Below are 19,914 nucleotides of genomic sequence, written 5' to 3'. Positions count from 1 at the left end.
TGCCTCGCTCACTCACTCATTCCTCCAATCAGCTGGGCGGAGGAGAAGCCGTGAGGCCGATCACTCCGCTCGGCGCGCACACTCCTCCGCGGCTTGGCGTATTCATCTTCCCAATTTGCGCCAATATTCCCCAAAGTGGGCGAATCCCACAGCCTTGTTGCAAAGCTGCACTGGAACGGAAGTGTAGCGGCGATGAAGCTAATTTACTTCATTTCCCATTATTTCGTAGGGTTACAGAAATTCCTATTTCCATACAGGTTGCTGAGGAATAGTGTGCCGAACTCTTTCAAGCATTTTCAAGGACTGTATGCAAAATTCTAACATTTTTAAACCTTGAAAACATTACAGGTAAAATTCAACGATTTCAAAGACTTTTACAAATCCCGATTATTAAATGAATGCCCATATAAGCTGCAAACGTGAAATATAGATTGGAGTCACATACAGTATGATTGGAGTATGATACTAAATAAGTATGATACTTATTTAGTCTCCCGATTTCCCAGTATAGATCCAGTATCCCGCCACCAGATTCATTTTTCTCTCACCCCAAGTCTTTGGAAAAAAAGGCGGGAGCGCGCCCAATCTGGCAACGCTCGCTGCGCTGGGGGAAACCCCGTGCATCAAGTGAACGCACCCAGTATACACGTGAAAAACATGTCCAAAGCAGTACTATACAGAAATAAATCCGGACGCAGTGCATGCATGATGTCACGCACAGTATATGTTATACAAATAAATAATCACCAAAGGTAAACTAACCTTCTAGTCTGTGAAGAACAACTCTGGCATGCATGATTTTCCCAAGAGTCGAGGGATACGAAGGCTCCAATGTGACGCCACAAAGTCCCCCCTGGAAGTTTTCCGCAGTCTGTGTTGTTCTCGCCATTTCCTTTGTTAGCCACCCACGAGGCTAGGTCTTCAAACTTCAACGAGTTCCGAGAATACTGATGTCCGAGTAAGTCACGCTGGAAACGTCGCCGAGATTTCGTCGTAACTAAGTGAATGGATAAAGACGAAAAACCGTTCCACGTTGGCCAGTCTTTCTTATACATGCATTGCATGATGGGTAAGGCAACGCCGAGCCCCTTCGCGTCTTCGATCCCGCCCAATTTTTAACCCCGTGTCCGCCTAATCAACTTTATTTCGCTGGAGGGGGTCTACAGTGAGACGTTTTTGTCATGGAATCGGGGGATGAATGATCTTAAGAGACATGTACTGCCTTTCTTAGCACTAGTTCTTATTAAAAAGCATAATTAAAAAATCGTAGAGTCATGCTGGGCCAATGAATATGCTGATTTTGTTTCACATAAGCATCTTGACCATTAAAACGAAATCAGGATGAAATGCGATGAAATATTTTGGTTTTGCCTTTGTTTAAAATGTTAAGTTTAGAATAGTGGGAGTAATACTACAAGAATGGTAATCCCGTGCCGATTCATGCTTTTGTCCACATTCTCTTGATGGACACTCGTTAAATTGTGTCTGCCATTTTGGTGACTAGTGTATCTGTGTTTTTTTTTAAATCAGGGTTTTTGTTTCCTTTTTCAAATGACTTTTTCACCTATTTTATCGGACGCTTTTCAATTGCATTTACCTGCAGCTCCGACGTAGCCTCCGGAGCACGGTGAGTTTGATACGACGAGGTTGCTGAATCTCTGAGATTTAACCATATTGAATTATTTAAAAGTTTGGTCAGTTGCTTGAATGTTATTTTTTGACAACAAATCAGGGCAGAGTGCAAACGCAGTCCCCCACTATCAGAAATTATCCAGTCGAGATTCCCATATTTGGGGAATTTCACAGAGGTCAGCACAACCAAGAGTGCAATGGCTGGGCCTCACCCTGGGTTAACCACCTTCTTGATCATGGTATCTCCCCTGCCAGGTAAGTATGAGTTGTCCCCGGTTGCAGCACCCTCTTCTTTCACGTGCTCGCCATCTTCAGTCACGTGCCCGTTTACTACACCGTAATAAAACACCCGCGCATGCACGCGCACAAAAAAAGTGAACAAAGGCACAAATGAAAATACAAGTCGAACAAAATAGCACTTCTCTACAAATAACATTTTTATAATCTCTAACAAAATGATGCTTCGAAGAATTAAATACTAAATAGTAAGTATTTTTTTTTAAAATCCAAAGTTAAAAAAGGGAAACGAACATCTGAAGCTTTCTACATAAAAACCGCCTCTTCACAGTAATATAAGTTAAAACATTCATGAATTAAGCAGTGGGTTTGTCAGCAATGAGTGTTAGTTGATTAATCAATTGCCATAATACATTTTACTTTATCACTACTTCAATTAACAAAGTCAAATGTTTGAGGATGTAAACAGTATGTATAAATCCAAGCATTGAAATTGTGAAATACCATTGCGCCATATCAATAGCAATTCCATATTTCATTTTGACAGAGAGGGACAGCTCTGGTAGCACAGAACATCAAATATTTGATTGAACAAGGTGAGATGCTTAAGGACATAAATAGTCTATAAAAAATCAAGGGGGAATATTGCCTGAATTAACTTTAAGTTTCAGATAAGTAGAAAGTTCATATTTACCATCGACAGAGAGGGGAAGCTCTGTTAGTGCAGAGCATCCAAAATTTGATTAAAACTCTTATTGTTCCTCTCCACGAAAGTCTTTAGTGAAAGGCAAAAGATTAATGAGATTAGAAGAGAAACAGTATGTGGAAAAGCTTCAAATTGATTGTTGAATATGCTACAGAAAATTGCGTTGGTTTCGCTGAATGTAGTCAATGTGGCCCTTTGCTTTCATATTACACCAAAAAGAGTGGCACCTCGATGCTGAGCAGGCATTTAAACTAGCTGTACTGGCAAAAATGATAATCGTCAAACCTATATATTGTTATATAAGATGTGAATGTTTATACAGTCATGTTTTACTTGGATATTGTTACAAAAGAAAGGCTTTAATTTGTTAATTTAAATCTCCCCTCATCCGCATGATTAATATATTAAATTTCAGGTTTGCTTCTGTCATTTCAATCATTAAGTTAGGAATTCCAAGAGTAAGTAGTAAATGTATTTTGATAAAGAGCGAGTGGTGCACCTTTCTTGGAGATATAAGTATATGTATTTTGACAAATAGAGAGGGTTGCATCTCTCATGGAGATACTGCAATAACAGATTGATGCATAGAGTGGAAGGAGCAAGGTCCTATTCCATCCCCTAATTCTAAAATACAATTTAGTATATGGTCAATAGTAACATACATTTACGTATACATCAAACTACAACGATACACTTTTAGTGTGATAAGAGGGAAACTCATCTCATCTCATTTTCTGAACCGCTTTATTCTCATTAGGGTTGCGGGGGGTGCTGGAGCCAATCCCAGCTGTCTTCGGGCCAGAGGCGGGGGACACCCTGAATCGGGGGCCAGAGGCGGGGGACACCCTGAATCGGGGGCCAGCCAATCGCAGGGCACAAGGAGACAGACAACCATGCACACTCAAACCCACGCTGGATTTTAAGTTAAAAAATTTAACCCACGACCCCAGAGCTTTGAGGCCGCGACGCTAATCACTCGCCCCACTGGGCCGCATACCTGAAAATGTCTGCATTTACTTTAACATTCCTACACTTTTAAAATACAAAAATTCTCTGTTCTTTAATAACATTGTTACGCCGTTGATATGCAAAAAGGAGTCTCGTAAAAAAAATCATTATGATTAAAGCGAAGCTAGAGGTAGCGTCAGTGACACAGTGGTGTGCAAACGTGACACTCCTATTAGTGTGTTCGGGACTCAGCTCTCTCACCAGTGGTTTCACATTTTATCTTACAGGTTAGTGAAGAGCCATAAGCACTCCAACAAAAGAACCATAAATAGCCCATGTATTATTGGCAGTGGTGGGTTTTGAACCCATGCCTCCTGAGAGACTGAAACTTATATCCAGCGGCGTGGACCGCGTGTCCACACTACCTTGAATGAGGCTGTATGTATATTTTCAAATATAGATTGAATAATATACATACATGAAACATCTTATTTTGAACGGAAGGTTGGCATTACGGGAAACTGTCTTTCCCATCATGCACCCCTGACCGGAAATGCAAGAGCAAAAAAAAAGATGGCCGGGAGAGCTTAGTCTGCAAATATTTGTTTTTTTGCCCGTCTAATTTGTCTTTTAATTTCAGTCACTTAACTATACTGACGTATTGACGACGTTTCTAGCATTATTCACTTTACGGATTCAACATCATTCATCCATCTTAAAACTGTGCGACTTTATTTAGCTTACCTTAGCTTCGCTAGCTAGCTGCTATCAAGAAACCAAGTGTCTCCATCAACACGCCGTCAAAAAAAGCCGAATTCAAGTGTGCGAAATGGCCGCCATAAAAACAACAACAACAACAATGTTCCAGGAGGAACTTTTTGACGTAAAAGAGGACATTAAACGTCACCACAACCCCGTTGAATGCAAATTAATGCAAGCAAAAGTTATTCTTCACAGACTAGAAGGTGGGTTCACTTTTGATGAGCATTTGTTTACAGTACACGGCGTGATTTAGATTTTCCGTGTCCAAATGTTATTCTATTGATGTTGCAATGTATGCGTGACTATTTAGGTATGTGTACATTTTATTATCTCCCAATTCCATTTTTAAAAGGCTGCCCGTGGATTACAATATTTTGCATGTGTGAAGACGTTGACTGCGTCTATTGGTCCAAAAATTCATGAAACAAAATAAACCCCCACCCACCCAGCCGAACTCCAATTTAATAATTTCTCAAATACACACTTCAATTTAAAAAAAAGAAACTTATGTCTTCTTTCATATTGTATCATAATACTAATAATAATCGGACATTGGCTTTGTCATCATCATTGACTCGACAAACGCCTAAATGTCATCATACCCAGCTGCGTATGACGAAATTGGTAGTGCTTCTCTACACGGTGCGCTTTCCCAACAAAAGGCCCAAATAAGTGATCATTTCAGACTCGTTGGCATTCTGCCGTGATGGATACATCGCATCATCCCTCGAGCGCAACCAAATCCCGCCGACTGCAGAAAAAGTTTGCCTCGCAGATGCCAACAAAGAAAAAAAAAACGGATCACTTACCTCCCACTGTCTCCTCACTTACCTTCAGTCAGTCAGTAGGAGGCAGATCACCGCCCAACGTCCTTCATGTTACCTCACCCCGAAGTTATTACACAGAAGGGATTGTGTGTTGTGCTACTGTAAGTTCAGAGTCCTGATGGCTGTTGGAAAAAAACTGTCCTTAAGCCTATTTGTCTGTACTTTGTGAGACCTGTAGCGTCTGCCAGAGGTCAGCAGCTGGAACATGTTGTGACCAGGATGGTATGGGTTCCCGGCTCAGCTGAGGTAACGAGGGCTGGCAATGTCTTCCAGTGAGGGCAGAGAGCAGCCGACGATCCTCTGGGCAGTGTTAATCACTCTCTGCATGGCCTTTTTGTCTGTTGCCGTGCTTCCAGCGTACTACACTGTAATGCAGTATGCCAGGATGCTCTACACCAGGGGTGGCCAAGTCCGGTCCTCGAGAGCCGTTATCCGCTCTGTTTTCCATATCTCCCTCCACCAACACACCTGAATCAAATCATCGGGATTGGTATCAAGCTTCTGGACAGCTTGCTGATGAGTTGATTATTTGATTCAGGTGTGTTGGTGGAGGGAGATATGGAAAACAGACCGGATTGTGGCTCTCGAGGACTGGAGTTGGCCACCCCTGCTCTACACAGTGGCTCTATAGAAGATCACCAGAAGCTTAGTTTCCAAGTTGTTCATCCTGAGTACCCTGAGGAAATGGAGTCGTTTATGGGCCTTCTTCACTACTGCCATGGTGTATGTAGACCAGGAGAGCTTATCCGTCACCTGGACCCCCAGGAAGTTAAAGGACTGGACCCTGTCTACACATACTCCATTTCTGAGGAGTGGGGCCAGATCTGTGCTGTGTTTGCGAAAGTCCAGGATTATTTCTTTAGTTTTCGTGGTGTTCAGTGTGAGATTGTTCACAGAGCACCACAAAGACAGTTTGTTGACCTCATCTCTGTAGGCTGACTCATCCTCTCCTGAGATGAGTCTGACCACAGTGGTGTTTTCGGCAAATTTGATGATGGAGTTAGAGTGGTGGGTTGGTGTACAGTCGTATGTGTACAAGGAGTACAGAAGAGGACTCAGTACACAGCCTTGAGGGGAGCCAGTGCTCAGTGTAATGGAGGAAGAGAGGTGGGGACCAAGTCTAACAGTTTGTGGTAGTTTGGTTAAGAAGTTCTTTATCCAGCACCAGATGGGAGAGGATAGTCCAAGGTGGGAGAGTTTGTCAGCCAGAGTGTCCGGTATTATAGTGTTGAATAAATAAAATAAAATCAGACTTAGGCTTGTCATCATCATTGACTAGACAAAAGCCTAATTGTCATCATACCCAGCTGCATATGACGAAATTGAAAGTGCTTCTCCACAAAGTGCGCTTTTCCCAGGCAAGAGCCCAACCAAGTGATAGTTTCAGACTTGCTGGCACTCTGCCGAAGGCTGAGCTATAATCAATGAAAAGCTTCCTCACGTAGTTCCCATGGTGCTCCAGGTGGCTCAGTTCTGTGTGTAGAGCAATGGCGTTAGCATTCTCAGTGGACCTGTTATCTCTATAATCAAACTGGTGAGGATCAACTGAGGGAGGGATTGTATTCCTGATATGGCGGGCTATCAACTTTTCAAAGCACTTCATGATCACAGGCGTGAGAGCAACAGGCCTATAATCATTCATCCTGTCAATGGTTGGCTTTTTGGGGACAGGGATAATGGTGGCAGATTTCAGGCAGGATGGAATGATGGATTGTTGCAGGGAACAATTGAAGATCTTTGGGAAAACACCAGTCAGCTGGTCAGCACAGGCGTCAGGACCAGCAGCCTTCCTGGTGTTCACAGTCCACAATACCTGTCTCACTTCATGTTCCTGAATCTCCAGTGTACTGCTGCAGGTTGGTGGTGGATAAGTTGAGACTGGGTCTGATTTGTCAGTCTCAAAGCGGGCAAAGAAACGGTTCAATTCCTCTGCTAGTGAGGCATCTGCGTTAACAGACACATTATAGTCATTGTAATTGGTAATACAGACGCTCCCCTACTTACGAACGAGTTAGGTTCCGAGCGATTTTTCATAAGCTGAATTTGTTTGTAAGTTGATTCAGTGCTATATTTTGTATTATAATTTATGTTTAAGGCCTATATAAGTATATTGAAGGTTTATATAAGTGCATTTGTATCTTTAAGGCTTGTATAAGTAACACGCATTGGTTTCTACTGAAAAAAACATTTAATAAAATGGAGAGAATATGTATAGTACTGTATAGAGAGAGAGAGAGATTTATGTATCAGAAACTGGCCGAAAGAAGCGATCTGACGACGATTGCACAGTTTTCTTCTTTTTTTCATCATAAATGATGCAGTAGCACTGTATGGCATCATTCAATTGATTTGCAAACTTTGTGCAACGTTCAATATTTGGGTCCTGCTGCTCGAGCTTTCTGTTTATAAATGGTACTGACGGTCGAACGATTCAAGTTGTTATATGTGCAACGCTCACCACTCTCACGCGCATCAAGCTTCGTTATTATTGCCACTCGTTTCAAATGAAATGGCTTGCCTCTTCCTTGCAACTCCCTCAATAGAAGCCTTTCACTTTTTACCAACCATATTCAATAATGGATGCACGAGATATTTAATGATACAGATGAAAAAGGTTCTTTGGGCACTGGAGATACGTCACGCACTTCCGCATTGCAACGAAGAAGGTAGATGCTGGGTGAGCTGAGCCCTCACAGCGCCAAGCGTATTAGCGACGGAAAGAAGCACTACTCGGAAAAAAATATACAATTGGACTTACGAACATTTTTCGACTTAAACGCAATTTGCAGACATGTTTGTATGTACCGTTGTTCGTAAGTTGAATGTTCGTAAGTAGGGGAGCGTCTGTATGTCGTATTCCCTGCCACATCTTCTATGAGTTATTTCCTGTGAAGTGCTCCTCAATTTTCCTTGTATTTGCTGCCTTGGCCTTTTTAATGCCTCTCTTCAGCTCTGCTCTGGCAGCGCTGTATTGTACCTTGTCCCCTGACCTGAAGGCAGTGTTACGGCATTTGATGAGTGTCTGTGTCTCCTTGGTCATCCAGGGTTTTTGGTTAGGAAAAAACCATAGCCGTTTATAAACAGTGACGTTGTCCGTGCAGTTGTTGATGTAGGAAAGTACAGTGTCCGTGTAGTCCTGGAGGTTGTGTTGTTCAAAAAGTTCCCAAAGTGGTGTGGGAAAAACAGTCCTGCAGCTGATAAAGGGCGTCCTCGGGACATGATATTAGAATAAACATGGTCTAGAGCAGGGGTGTCGAACCGGTCCTCAAAGGGCCGCAGGGGGTGCAGGTTTTCATTCCAACTCAACAAGAGGATTTGTAAGTGATAGAATTATTATGGAATATTCTATATGTGTTGTAAACATTTTTCAATAAGTAGTAATGCTATAAATCAAGTCAAGGGATGGACTTTTTCCTGCACAGTCGACTCTTCAAGGGCGAAGGCGTTACGGACAGTTCTACCAAATGTTATGACGAAGACTCCAGCAGATTTGAAAATACTGCTTTGTTTACCTTATAAAGAAATTATTATGCTTACTGGTGCAAATAATAATGCCGTTGTTTTGCTTATTGTGCAAATTCTTACGCAGGTGTTCCGATAAAAACAGACAGTGTTTTTATAACCTTCATGCTTATACAATTGTTTAAAACAGCAGAGACAGTTGTTTTTGCGTATGCAATTGTTTAAATCAGATTACCTTTGAATGTTTTGGTTATGTGCCGCTAAATGGAACGAAGAGTATTCCGCTCGTCAGAATGCACTGGGGACTAAGACGGCGTCACATTGCATCTCCTTGCAAGTTGTAAGCAGAGTTTGTTGAAAGATGTTTTTCCTTTTTTTAATTAAATATTACTAATAATGATTTAAAAGGTTTGAATCATTATTCTAACATTTGGTCCTTCGAGTAGCCGGGGTCAACAAACCGATAGGGAATCCAGACGCTGCGGTTTAATATCTGGAGTGACCGTGCACGGCGAGAATCCCTTTTCCAGGCTGGACTATTTCTCAGCAGCGCCTGTTTTCTAATCGGTTGACGACTATCCTCTTGGTAAGCATCTTTCGACATTTCTGCCGAGTCCGCGTGTGATGGCTGCATATTGTCGACGGGTTCCGAGTGCGCGAAGGGCATCACACGCGAAGGCCTTATTTTGAGAAGTAAGGCTCGCGTCCTGGGGATTAGCGATTTTAAAAAACCCTGCGGATACTAGTCACTAGCAGGTAGACACGGTGTGGTCTATAAACGTCTGCCGTGTACAAAAAAAAAAAAGGTACTACGGGGGCACACAAATCCACTCCAAAAATGGGTAGTGGAAACAGTAAAGCGGCTATTGACGATCCAAAGATGCGTCTGCCGTGTAAAGATTGGATTGTTGAAAATCAAAGCGCTACAAGGGTTAAACACCTAAACTTATGGATAAATAAATATGGATTTGCTGGCCAGCTTAATATGCATAAGATATTGATACTGCAGGATAAAATACGTGCTAAGCATGGGGGAAATCTTAACAAAATGGAGCAGGAGGGATATAATGATACCTATTATTGGTTTATGATACATGGGTTAAATCAGTTGATAACGGTGGGAAAAGAGGACGGCTAGCCCGGTGGGGAAGAAGTGTGTTGTTGTTGTTGTTAAAAAGGAGGGCCCCCTCCGACAAATATGACCAGGTCGGGAGGGCCCGTGGGGGACATGGGGAGAAAACGCTATCTCCCCAGCCTGGGGCGCCGCCAATGAGTGATGTGTTTATTGAACAATATCCCATGATCGAAGTTGCTAATACTAATGTGGGCAAGGAGCAGGCTCCTACTAAATTTGGATGTTCAAATCCAAAAGCTGATGGTGGCCCGTTGTGTCATGACGGGCGTAATTTGAATTTGAGAGTGCATGAACTGATTGATCGGGTTACGGGGAAGTTTAAAACAAAAGTTAATTATACCGTGATCAGCAGAGCTAAGCAGAGGGATGGTGAGCCTTTTGCAGAATGTCAAATCAGGATGACGGCTTGTTTTAAGGCCAACAGCGGCCTCGCTGAAGACCACGCGGTGGGCAGCATTTATCAGGAGCAGCTAAAAAATGTGTTGCATGCTCATTCAAATGTGTTGCATGCTCATTCAAATTATACTTATATATATTACATATATCGCGTGATTGCCTGGACAAAAATGTCTCTAAAAACAAGGCAGGCCTGCTCAAAATGATTTGAATGAGGATTTTGAACATGAGGATTTTGAACATGAGGATGTTGAGCTAATTTTAAACCAGAGATCACATTCTTTGGGAATGAATTCAATTGGATTTTTTTGTGTGATGCTGAAAGTTGTAAAATGGCAATTAAAATGGTTATTTCAAAGAATGAAATGGCTTATTGTGGCTTATCCTGGTGTCGTCCCCGTCTGCTAGCGGGAATATTTTGGTTAACAGAAATACAAAACAGCAAATTAAATGTTTAGCGGGGTTGCCAAAACTGCGTTTTGGTCAGACTCTAAACTTGCCGAATAATGCTTTGATTGCGGGGGGAGCGCTCTGTTTTGGTGCGGCTGAATATTAAAATAATTGGCCTTGGGGGTGCTGAAGCAAACTTGAGGGCAGAAATGGGTTTTGCTATGATATAGTTGTGCTTGCAGCATATTGTGAGTATGGGGTCTTGGCAAACTACGATGATATGATGATATAGTTGGATATCGGGAGAGTAATTAATTTAGTTTATTAATTTAGTCTTCTCTAAAAAATAATTGCTCACAGGAGGCACAGGAGGGGAAGCATTGGGCACAAAGAAAAGAGAGCACTTTGGAATTTGTAAACAAAAGATAAGGATGCTGCTTCTGCAGCGAGCATGAAGGTCAATGTCTTTCGAGGTGATAGAAAATCTGTTTGGCAAAGATTGATTTGGGGAAAGCTTTGGAATTGGGAATAATACTATTATTATTATTTTATTTTATTTTTTGTGAAGTTCAAAGGGCTCTTAATTGAAGAGAGCTAGTTTTGGAGGATAAAACGATATTATTACTGTTTTTGAATGGTTGGCTGGTTAAAGAAAAATGAATGGATTTTTTACAATATTATGGCATATTGGTTACAATTTGTGGGTCCTTTATTAAGCATTGAAAATTGTAATTAGGAAATGCCTAGTAAAAGGTGGATTTCTCTAATTTAATTATTGTAGATTTTTCTTGTGGTAACAGGGAGCTATAAGAAATTGCTCTTATCTTAAGTAAACATAGTATGGGGTGATTTGCAATTTATGTCTTAGGTATTAAGAGTTATTTGGTTGTTAAAGAAATCAGACATGAAATTAACAATGCAGAAATGGCATGAGAAATTTCATGGCATTCATCCAAATTGTTAGGTAAATTGAACCTGGCTGGGGTAGATAAGATAATTGGTTAAGGATAGGCATAGTTTCCCTAGAAGAAACATGGAGCGTCTTTAGGTGCACAACATTAAGAATTTAGCCAAAACTTACTGCATTGCAATTATGGGGTTAATACAACTGAATGTTACGGTGATAACGATGGGCAATAACAAGCTTAGATAAAGGGGACTATCTACAACAAAGTCTGGTAGGGCCTTCCATGGTGTGAAACAAGTGAAATAATGTCTATGTTTTAAAAATAACATCTCCAAATTATAAAATATCAACCTTGGAGAAATGCTTTAAGTAGATGGGTTGACTAGAATGGGCAAAATTCGATAACATTGAAAGGGGGTGTAACATAATCCAGAACATGGAGATAAAGTTTTTACAAACGGTTAAAATACAAAAAGGGGGTGTGTGTGTGTTTCAATGGGTCACAACTTTTCCGTTATTGCGGTGGCAATTGAACAAATTTCTATTTTTAGATATGTGGCATGTGAAACTAATACATTAATTATCTAGTTTCTTCAGGCATCAATCTTGCGGTTCGAGGATCTACTAATGCGGAGTGGATCCAGACCTTCCGGAGTGTGGAGTATTCCTGGTGTCCTCAAGAATTCGTAGGTTTTCTCTGGGTACTCCAGTTTTACTCCAACAAACCAAAATTGTGGATGATTGGGGGAGCACTCAAAGCAAATTCCTTGATTATGAGTGCGAGCGTGGATGAGTGTCTGTCTTTTGTGTTTTAATTGGCTGGCCACCAAGATATATCAATATTCTAATATCAAGGTGGAATATTTCTGAAATCGCTGATAAGCCTTTCAAGGACGGCGGTGGCAGAGTAGGACAGAAACAAAAAGAAAAGAATTTCGCCAAATGAAATTTTTTGATTTCTGCAATGGGAAATTTTGGGAACCTGGGGGACTAAACAAAAACAAAAGACTTATCTGGGAGGGCTGCCATTTTGAGTCATGGTAAATTTCATGCCTCAAAAAAGGGGGAGGTTATATATTCAATCTATATGCAGATATATGGCCAAAACACGGGCGATTCCCCCTTATGTCAAGCTACAAAAGCTACATATCCATTTCAAAGGATACACATGGATTTTATAGAATATGTGTGGTACATAACAGTCCTAAAACAGATTGGGGAAACCTTGTTGCAGAAACTGGTCTAGATTGGCAAGCTTGGATGACACACGTGTGCGAAAAACCATCAGGCCTTCGATAAAATTAACCCATACGGTGGGGCATTACAAATCATAATTCAGACTGACAAATTAACTTGTGAATCTTTGTCTGACGTTTTTCCTAAGTCCATGGGTAAGAAGGTCGTCGGAGATGGAAACACCCGGATCCGCCATAGTAAAATTAAAATCTGAGATGACCAGAGAATTCATTTCTGCAACGGGGAGTTCCCAAACGGGAGGCGGTAAGAAATAATTGGTTATTGTTGATGGAAAATGCAGCTATTATAAATCAAACCTGTATCAAACCTGTATAACATGTATGGGGGGCCGACCTCTCTTAAGAGTAGTACCCGCGCAAATTACCCCTGATTGTGTAAAGGAGATGATGACAAAAGATGTAAGCCCAAAATGTATGAAATGGAATAATGTCTACCCAGTTACAACGGCAGCAAAGGACAAGCCTAACACATGTCGCGTTTAATCATTTTACCTGCTTAGTCCTCACAGGGCATGGTCCGGCACTGGGAGCGATAAATGTGACGTGGTGTGCCCACGTCCTAAAACAGACTGCACCCCTGATTCCACGTTCTGACCTATGGTGGTGGTGGGGTCAAAACAAATTATACGACTCCTGCCAAAATGACAGCAGGACTTTGTGCCTTGGTCTCACTGCTATTACCAGTGTCTGTTTTTCCATCTACAGTAGAGGAGATACAATTGGCTGCACAGAAATCCGGTATGATGGCGGGCCCCTCGCGACGGCGTCGCATGGAGAGAGGGTGATCCGACATACATTGATGCGATTGGCATCCACGAGGATGAGTATAAGTTGGCTAATCAGATCGCAGCAGGTTGGGAGTATATTTTTCTTTTAATTACTCCAAACAAAAATGTTGATTGGATAAATTACCTGCATTACAATGTCCAAAACCTTGGAAATTATACTGAACAGGGATTTGTGGCGATAAAGGAACAACTGGCAGCCACTAGTCTGACGGCGTTCCAGGATCGTGCAGCGGTTGAAATGCTTCTTGAAGGAGCAGGGGGCGTATGCAACGTTTGAAAATGTTGCACTCAACAACACGCCCCCCACTGGGTCCCACACCAGGGCCAACGATGGCCTGCAGACCCTAAACCGCAAGATGAAAAAGCATCCTGGAGTAGAATAATGTCCGCTGACAGATTTGTGGCCTCACTAATAATGATTTGGCCTAATTTGTGGTAGCCCTTTTTGCTACGATTTTGACATTATGTGGGTGTTGTATTATTCCCTGCTTAAGATCTTTGATGAGCCGACTTATAACCACTGCGATTGCCCCTACAAATTCCAAATTGCATGAATTATATCTTCTACTGAAGAAACGTGCTGACACTAACAGTGAATTCCAGGAGCATGGTAATTACGAGGATGGATTGGACGAAAAAGATCTTGTGTTCTGCTTTTCAGACCTGCCGAACGAGTAGAGCCTAAGCGGGTAAAATTAAAACAGCCAACGGTGATATCCCTCTCATTTTTTATTTGTCATAAAATGAATAACAAACATATAGTAAAAGGAGGGAATGATAGAATTATTATGGAATATTCTATATGTGTTGTAAACATTTTTCAATAAGTAGTAATGCTATAAATCAAGTCAAGGGATGGACTTTTTCCTGCACAGTCGACTCTTCAAGGGCGAAGGCGTTACGGACAGTTCTACCAAATGTTATGACGAAGACTCCAGCAGATTTGAAAATACTGCTTTGTTTACCTTATAAAGAAATTATTATGCTTACTGGTGCAAATAAAAATGCCGTTGTTTTGCTTATTGTGCAAATTCTTACGCAGGTGTTCCGATAAAAACAGACAGTGTTTTTATAACCTTCATGCTTATACAATTGTTTAAAACAGCAGAGACAGTTGTTTTTGCGTATGCAATTGTTTAAATCAGATTACCTTTGAATGTTTTGGTTATGTGCCGCTAAATGGAACGAAGAGTATTCCGCTCGTCAGAATGCACTGGGGACTAAGACGGCGTCACATTGCATCTCCTTGCAAGTTGTAAGCAGAGTTTGTTGAAAGATGTTTTTCCTTTTTTTAATTAAATATTACTAATAATGATTTAAAAGGTTTGAATCATTATTCCAACAGTAAGTGTAATCAGTAAATTAAAGTCAGGTGCTACTTATTTTAGAAGACACCTGATTGGTTAAAATGTCGGCACTGGATCGGTTGGAACAAAAACCAGGACCCAACGCGGCCCTCTGCGGAATCGGTTTGACACGTGGTCTAGAGTTTTATCTCCTCTGGTGTGACACTTCACATACTGGATAAACTTAGGCAGAACAGCCTTTAAACATGCTTTGTTGAAGTCACCGGCGACAATAAAGACTCCATTGGGGTGGTCAAGCTGCTGTTTGTTTACAGCCGCTAGCAGGATGCTAAGTGCCGTGCTAACGTTAGCATCCGGTGGGATGTAAACAGCCATTACAATGACAATCGTTAGCTCTCTAGGTAGATAGAATGTTCTGCACCGTACTGCCAAGAGCTCTAAATCCGGGGAGCAGTGAGTGTTAATGATCTTATTATTGCAGCACCATTCATTGTGTATGTACATGTAAAGGAGAACCCCCCCCCCCTTTTGCTTTTCCCTGATAATTCTTTCGAAAGATCATTTCAGAACAGCGTCCGGCTAGCTAGCGATACCGCGGTGTCAGGGATTTCCAGGTGTAGCCACGTTTCCGTGATGAAAATAATCTTGCAGTTCCTGACAAAGCTGTTGGTAGCAAGCTGAAGTTCCAAATCGTCCATTTTGTGGGTGATGGATCTGGCGTTGGTCAAGAAGATACTCGGAAGCGGTGCTCGGTGTGGTTGCTTCCTTAGCTTAGCAGCTAGGCCTGCCCGGCATCCGCGCTTTTGCTTTCTTTCCCTTCGCCGCCGCCGTCGTACTCTGAGTGGGCTGACTATCCACGGGCATCCCGGTGGTCTCAAGATTTCCTCGGGGATATTGTAGGTCCGTTGGTAATCTGTTGTGATGTATATATCGCATCTGCTCCCGAAAGTAATTAAATCCTGGAGACTTTAGAAAAAGTTTGCCTCGCAGATGTTAGTAAATAACGATAAGATTGAGAAAACAAAACACCAAACAGGAGAGCATAGAGCCGCTGCACCCGTGCGCGCCACCATCTTGATATCTTTGTTGGATCCGGGGGAGCCGTTTGGGGCCGAGGATTCTTTTGCGGCCCTTCAATGGCAGCGGAGGACAAAAGTCGCATGTCGTTGTCTAACGGTGATGTAGTGTTGAAACCGAGGTTATGTCCTAAAAGTTACTTCTTCTTCAATGATTTATCATAATGTTCATTGAACTTGTCAACATTCCCACTGTGATTGATTGTTTTGTGACGAAATGAATGTATGGCGCCCTCTTCCGTTTGGTTTCATTTCTGTGAACAAGAAATTCAGTCATTTTATAATTGGAAAATGGTTGATCATTTATCTTTGTGTCTTTGCAGGTTTCAGAAATGATCTTGGTGCTGATGGGCGGGAGTCTGTTGACCTTGAAGGGGAAGTTGAGCTCCCACAAATCAAAGAGGAGGAGCAAGAGTTCCCTCAACAACAAATGGGAGACGAGCAACTTCCGATCAAAACGGAGGAAGATCATTTGACCTGGTCACTTAGTGAGTTCATGAAGAGGGAAGATGTTCTGGGCGTGGCCAGCGGAGGGGCGGAGCCTGCACACACCACAACATGGACCCAAATTAAAGAGGAGGAGCCAGAGTTCTCTCAACAGTGCAAAAGAGAAGAGCAACCTCCAATCCAAAACGAGGAATGTGTCAAATGGTCTACTGGTGAGCCTTTCAAGAGTGAAGATGATCTGGGCGTGGCCAACAGAGGGGCGGAGCCTGCAAACACCACAACATGGACCCAAATTAAAGAGGAGGAGCCAGAGTTCACTCAACAGTGCAAAAGAGAAGAACAACCTCCAATCCAAAACGAGGAATGTGTCAAATGGTCAACTGGTGAGCCTTTCAAGAGTGAAGATGATCTGGGCGTGGCCAGCGGAGGGGCGGAGCCTGAAAACGCCTCAGCATGGCCCCAAATTAAAGAGGAGGAGCCAGAGTTCTCTCAACAGTGCAAAAGAGAAGAGCAACCTCCAATCCAAAACGAGGAATGTGTCAAATGGTCTACTGGTGAGCCTTTCAAGAGTGAAGATGATCTGGGCGTGGCCAACAGAGGGGCGGAGCTGCTGAGCGGCAGCTCAACAGAAGGAAGGCGAGCAGAAAATTTAGTTGCTCCTTTATCAGATGGCAACGACTTGCTTTTTGATGATGTTGAAGATGTTAAGAAAAATCCCAGTGGCGACAAACTCAACAAATGCTTTCAGTGTGGGAAAACTTTTGGGAAAAAGTCTTCTTTGAAAACACACATGAGGAGCCACACTGGGGAGAAACCCTTATCATGTACAGTTTGTGGTAAAACATTTACACACAAGGGAAAATTTAAAATACACACAAGAACCCACATGGGTGAAAAACCATTTTCATGTTCAGTTTGTGGTAAAACATTTACACGGAAGGAACACTTAAATCTTCACATAAGAACCCACACTGGTGAAAAACCATTTTCGTGCTCAGTTTGTGGTAAAAGATTTACAGAGAAGGGAAGCTTAAAAATACACACAAGAACCCACACTGGTGAAAAACCATTTGCATGTTCAGTTTGTGGAAAAAGATTTACAGGGAACGGAAGCTTAAAAAGACACACAAGAACCCACACTGGTGAAAAACCATTTTCGTGTTCAGTTTGCGGTAAAGCCTTTTCTACAAATAAACACTTAAAAATCCACATAAGAACACACACGGGCGAAAAGCCATTTTCGTGTTCAGTTTGCGGTAAAGCCTTTTCTCAAAAGCCACATTTACAAAAACACACAAGAATCCACACAGGTGAAAAACCATTTTCGTGCTCAGTTTGTGGTAAAACATTTACACGGAAGGAACACTTAAATTTTCACATAAGAACCCACACTGGTGAAAAACCATTTTCGTGCTCAGTTTGTGGTAAAAGATTTACAGAGAACGGAATCTTAAAAATACACACAAGAACCCACACTGGTGAAAAACCATTTTCATGTTCAGTTTGTGGTAAAAGATTTACAGGGAACGGAAGCTTAAAAAGACACACAAGAACCCACACTGGTGAAAAACCATTTTCGTGTTCAGTTTGCGGTAAAGCCTTTTCTACAAATAAACACTTAAAAATCCACATAAGAACACACACGGGTGAAAAGCCATTTTCGTGCTCAGTTTGTGGTAAAACATTTACACGGAAGGAACACTTAAATCTTCACATAAGAACACACACTGGTGAAAAACCATTTTCGTGCTCAGTTTGTGGTAAAACATTTACACGGAAGGAACACTTAAATCTTCACATAAGAACCCACACTGGTAAAAAACCATTTTCGTGCTCAGTTTGTGGTAAAAGATTTACAGAGAACGGAATCTTAAAAATACACACAAGAACCCACACTGGTGAAAAACCATTTTCATGTTCAGTTTGTGGTAAAACATTTACACAGAAGGAACACTTAAATCTTCACACAAGAACCCACACTGGTGAAAAACCATTTGCGTGCTCAGTTTGTGGTAAAACATTTACCCGGAAGGAACACTTAAATCTTCACACAAGAACCCACACAACTGAAAAACCATTTTCCTGCTCAGTTTGTGGTCAAGCCTATTCTCAAAAGCAATATTTAAAAAAACACTTAATAACCCACACTGGAGAATAATGTTTTCCTGCTCAGTCTGTAGCCACAGATTCGCTACAACAGTCCAATTAAAAAGCTACACAATTGAAAAACCTGAAAAGAAGACTTAACAACCCGCACAGGAGAAAAGCTTTTTTGCTCAATTTGTGGCAGGAATATCTTAAAAACACAATTACCCACAGCGGTCAGAAACCCCTTTCCTGCTCAGCTTCTTGCCAGAGATTTAGTCGTAAGGATAGACTTAAAAGACGCAAATGTGTTGTGATAAGCGGTGGCCAATGACGGCTTTGCTTGCTTTTTCAATTTCTGTATGAGGGATCATTGTAATCGCAGTATAATTGTATTTTGCATTCTGAAAATCTTGTTTACACTTTTTAATGTGTAATATCGATCCACACTATTCAAATACAGTAATACCTTAAGATACAAGCTTACTGCGGGATCGAGCTAGTATGTCAATTAACTCGTATCTCAAGTCAATTATTCCCATAGAAATGAACAAAATACAAATTACCGTATTTTCACGACTATAAGGCGCACCGCATTATAAGGCGCACCCTCAATGATTGACACATTTTAATTTTTTTCCCATATAAAGCACACTGGATTATAAAGCGCCCTGTCTATTTTGGAGAAAATTTAAGACTTTTAAGTGCGCCTTATAGTCGTGAAAATACGGTAATCAGTTTCCATACTAAAAAAACACAAAAATTGTTCTAATTTACTACCGAATCACAATTGAGAACATCTGGTATGCTCATATTGCAAATTTGTCTTGTATGTTGGAACACTTGTATGTCAAGGTAATACTGTATAAGAAAAGAGTGTTGTTGAAGATTTTATTTACTTCCAAATTCTATCCGAAATAGTAGAGCCTAAATTAGGAAATTACAAAGTGAATAATCAATAATGTGATCTAAATGATACATTAGTAACATTAGTAGATATATGGTGTGAAAGACAATGAATTTGCTCAAAATAAATAAGTTGTACAATGTCCTTATACTTTTGTCATATTATAAGATGAATCACGTTTTTAAACCGATTTATCGTGTCATCTTTTTGGTAGTTCCAATAAAGCTCTCTTTTTGGCGAAAAATACTTTTTGGGTCTTTTTGTTGACAAAATCAGCCTTCCAAATTCAAAGGTGACAAAAAAGAGAAGTGTTATGTGCTAAGATTTAAAAATTAAGGAAAATGAATACATTAATTTGAACAATTTGACAAATTAATAGTTTTCTTTCTACAGGGGTGAAAATACAGTAACTTCATGTCTGAAATTAGCGGTTAATTGTTTTTATCTTTTTGATGTTGAAGGGGATAATTGGTAGAAATGTAACAATTTTTTTATTTACTTAGCTTATTTACATTAGAAAAGCGTAACCGGACGATTCGCCGAAAGACGTTTCGCCGAATGGATGTTTGGCCGAACGGAGGTTTCGCCGAAACTGGATCGTGTGTGTACACCAGTAGCGGGCGGTGCATTTTCTGGTAGCGCCTTC

At 41.3% G+C, this 19,914-nt stretch overlaps 2 protein-coding genes and 2 non-coding genes across 4 annotated transcripts in view; 1 reads left to right on the top strand and 3 right to left on the bottom strand.

Moving 5' to 3' along the window:
- Positions 1-1,091, bottom strand: part of LOC144066125 (uncharacterized) — a 131,655-nt gene extending 130,564 nt beyond the window's left edge. The window contains exon 1 of the mRNA XM_077589471.1: positions 763-1,091. Within this exon, the coding sequence (XP_077445597.1) occupies positions 763-889 (127 nt within the window). The 5' untranslated portion in view covers positions 890-1,091. The remainder of the gene's footprint in view (positions 1-762) is intronic.
- A 638-nt stretch (positions 1,092-1,729) lies between these two features.
- On the bottom strand, positions 1,730-1,895 carry LOC144066519 (U1 spliceosomal RNA). Its single transcript, XR_013297668.1, has one exon. It is a non-coding gene; the product is annotated as a U1 spliceosomal RNA (small nuclear RNA).
- A 685-nt stretch (positions 1,896-2,580) lies between these two features.
- Positions 2,581-2,691, bottom strand: LOC144066459 (U5 spliceosomal RNA). The gene has a single exon (XR_013297624.1). It is a non-coding gene; the product is annotated as a U5 spliceosomal RNA (small nuclear RNA).
- A 1,028-nt stretch (positions 2,692-3,719) lies between these two features.
- Positions 3,720-19,120, top strand: LOC144065508 (uncharacterized). The gene is made up of 2 exons (XM_077588423.1): positions 3,720-4,488; positions 16,153-19,120. The coding sequence occupies exons 1-2, from the start codon at positions 4,353-4,355 to the stop codon at positions 18,432-18,434; spliced, it is 2,418 nt and encodes an 805-aa protein (XP_077444549.1). The 5' UTR covers positions 3,720-4,352; the 3' UTR covers positions 18,435-19,120.
- Positions 19,121-19,914: the final 794 nt, after the last annotated feature.

Source organism: Stigmatopora argus, chromosome 20 (assembly GCF_051989625.1).
Source record: "Stigmatopora argus isolate UIUO_Sarg chromosome 20, RoL_Sarg_1.0, whole genome shotgun sequence".
Lineage (NCBI taxonomy): Eukaryota > Metazoa > Chordata > Actinopteri > Syngnathiformes > Syngnathidae > Stigmatopora > Stigmatopora argus.
This window is presented reverse-complemented; position numbering and strand designations above follow the sequence as displayed.